At 70.0% G+C, this 1,065-nt stretch overlaps 1 protein-coding gene across 2 annotated transcripts in view; it reads left to right on the top strand.

The window, feature by feature from the left end:
- The first annotated feature begins 329 nt into the window (after positions 1–329).
- The window catches only part of KCNN2 (potassium calcium-activated channel subfamily N member 2), a 163,727-nt gene continuing 162,991 nt past the window's right edge, over positions 330–1,065 (top strand). For both annotated transcript variants that reach the window (XM_029941948.1, XM_029941949.1), the window contains exon 1: positions 330–471. In XM_029941948.1, coding sequence (XP_029797808.1) covers positions 450–471 — 22 coding nt within the window. In that variant the 5' untranslated portion in view covers positions 330–449. The remainder of the gene's footprint in view (positions 472–1,065) is intronic.

The raw sequence follows: 1,065 nt of genomic DNA, 5'->3' as shown, positions 1-1,065 counted from the left end.
ATCGCAGGAGATGGGTGAGACACAAAATGTCATTTTCATCGGTTTATTAGAAAGTAAATAATTATACCCGCCTCCAGCACTGTCCCCGGAGTGGACATTCGGCCGGAGTTGTCGTTATTAATAATTTCCCAGCCAGGCTCTAACGAACGGTGCGGATCAGCCCGCCCCAGGCCCCTCTCCCACCCGCAGTTGCAGTCCGGGCTCCGCCAAGGAGACGCTCGGGGTCTGCGCATCTGTGACCCGCCTTTGCTTTGTCTGTGCTTTGCAGGTGGGGAGGACGAAGAGCAACAGAAGAGGCGCCGGCGGCCGGCAGCCGCCGAGCAGCCCCCGTACCCTCGAGCAAGCCGCCTCGCCCCCGCGGGAGAAGCCGGCGGGCCTACCCATTGTGGCGGCCGGAGGGCCTGAGCGCCGGAGCCGGGGGACCCGGCGGCCGGGGGCGCCAGCCCCTCATGTTCCGCGGAAGGCACAAATGTGAGCTGGCGGCAGCTGGGAAAGCCCTCCGCCCCCGCCAGGGGGACCCGGGAAGCCCGCGCGGGCTCCTCCCGCGGACTGTGGGGATCCCCTCCTCCGGCCCCGCCCCCATCCTCCCCCGGCCGGGGCGCCGAGGCAGTTAACCCTCCCAGCGCCGCGGCGCACTCGGGCCGGAGCGCGGCGCAGCCAATCCCGGCTCCCGGGCGCCGGAGCCGAGCGGCGGGGCATGATCACCTCGCGGGGCTTGCTCTGCACTCGGGGCGGCCAAGCTCGGGCTCGGGCCCGGGGTTCTCCCCAAACCCTTGCTGCACCGGCGTCGCCGGTCGCCAAACTTTCTCTCTCCGAAGCGTGTGCCCCCGCAGTTATTTGGCGGGCAGCCCGCAGCCCACTCTCCGCTGGGCGACTAGGGAGAGGTGGGCGTGAGGCGAGGGGGCTGCTGTTCTGCAGCCCAGCGAGGCGTGCACGCGGGCGGACGAGCGGCAGGGGTTCCGCACTGTCCCCGCGCCTGACCCACGGTCGGGGTGGCCCAACGTGCTGCAGTGCCCGGCGCAGGTGATCTAGACTGTGCGTCCGGCACCAGCTATTGGGGGGCGG

The sequence above is a fragment of the Suricata suricatta genome, chromosome 6, assembly GCF_006229205.1.
Source record: "Suricata suricatta isolate VVHF042 chromosome 6, meerkat_22Aug2017_6uvM2_HiC, whole genome shotgun sequence".
NCBI lineage: Eukaryota > Metazoa > Chordata > Mammalia > Carnivora > Herpestidae > Suricata > Suricata suricatta.
The sequence above is the reverse complement of the archived record's forward strand: the minus strand, read 5'-3'. Positions and strand labels throughout refer to the sequence as shown.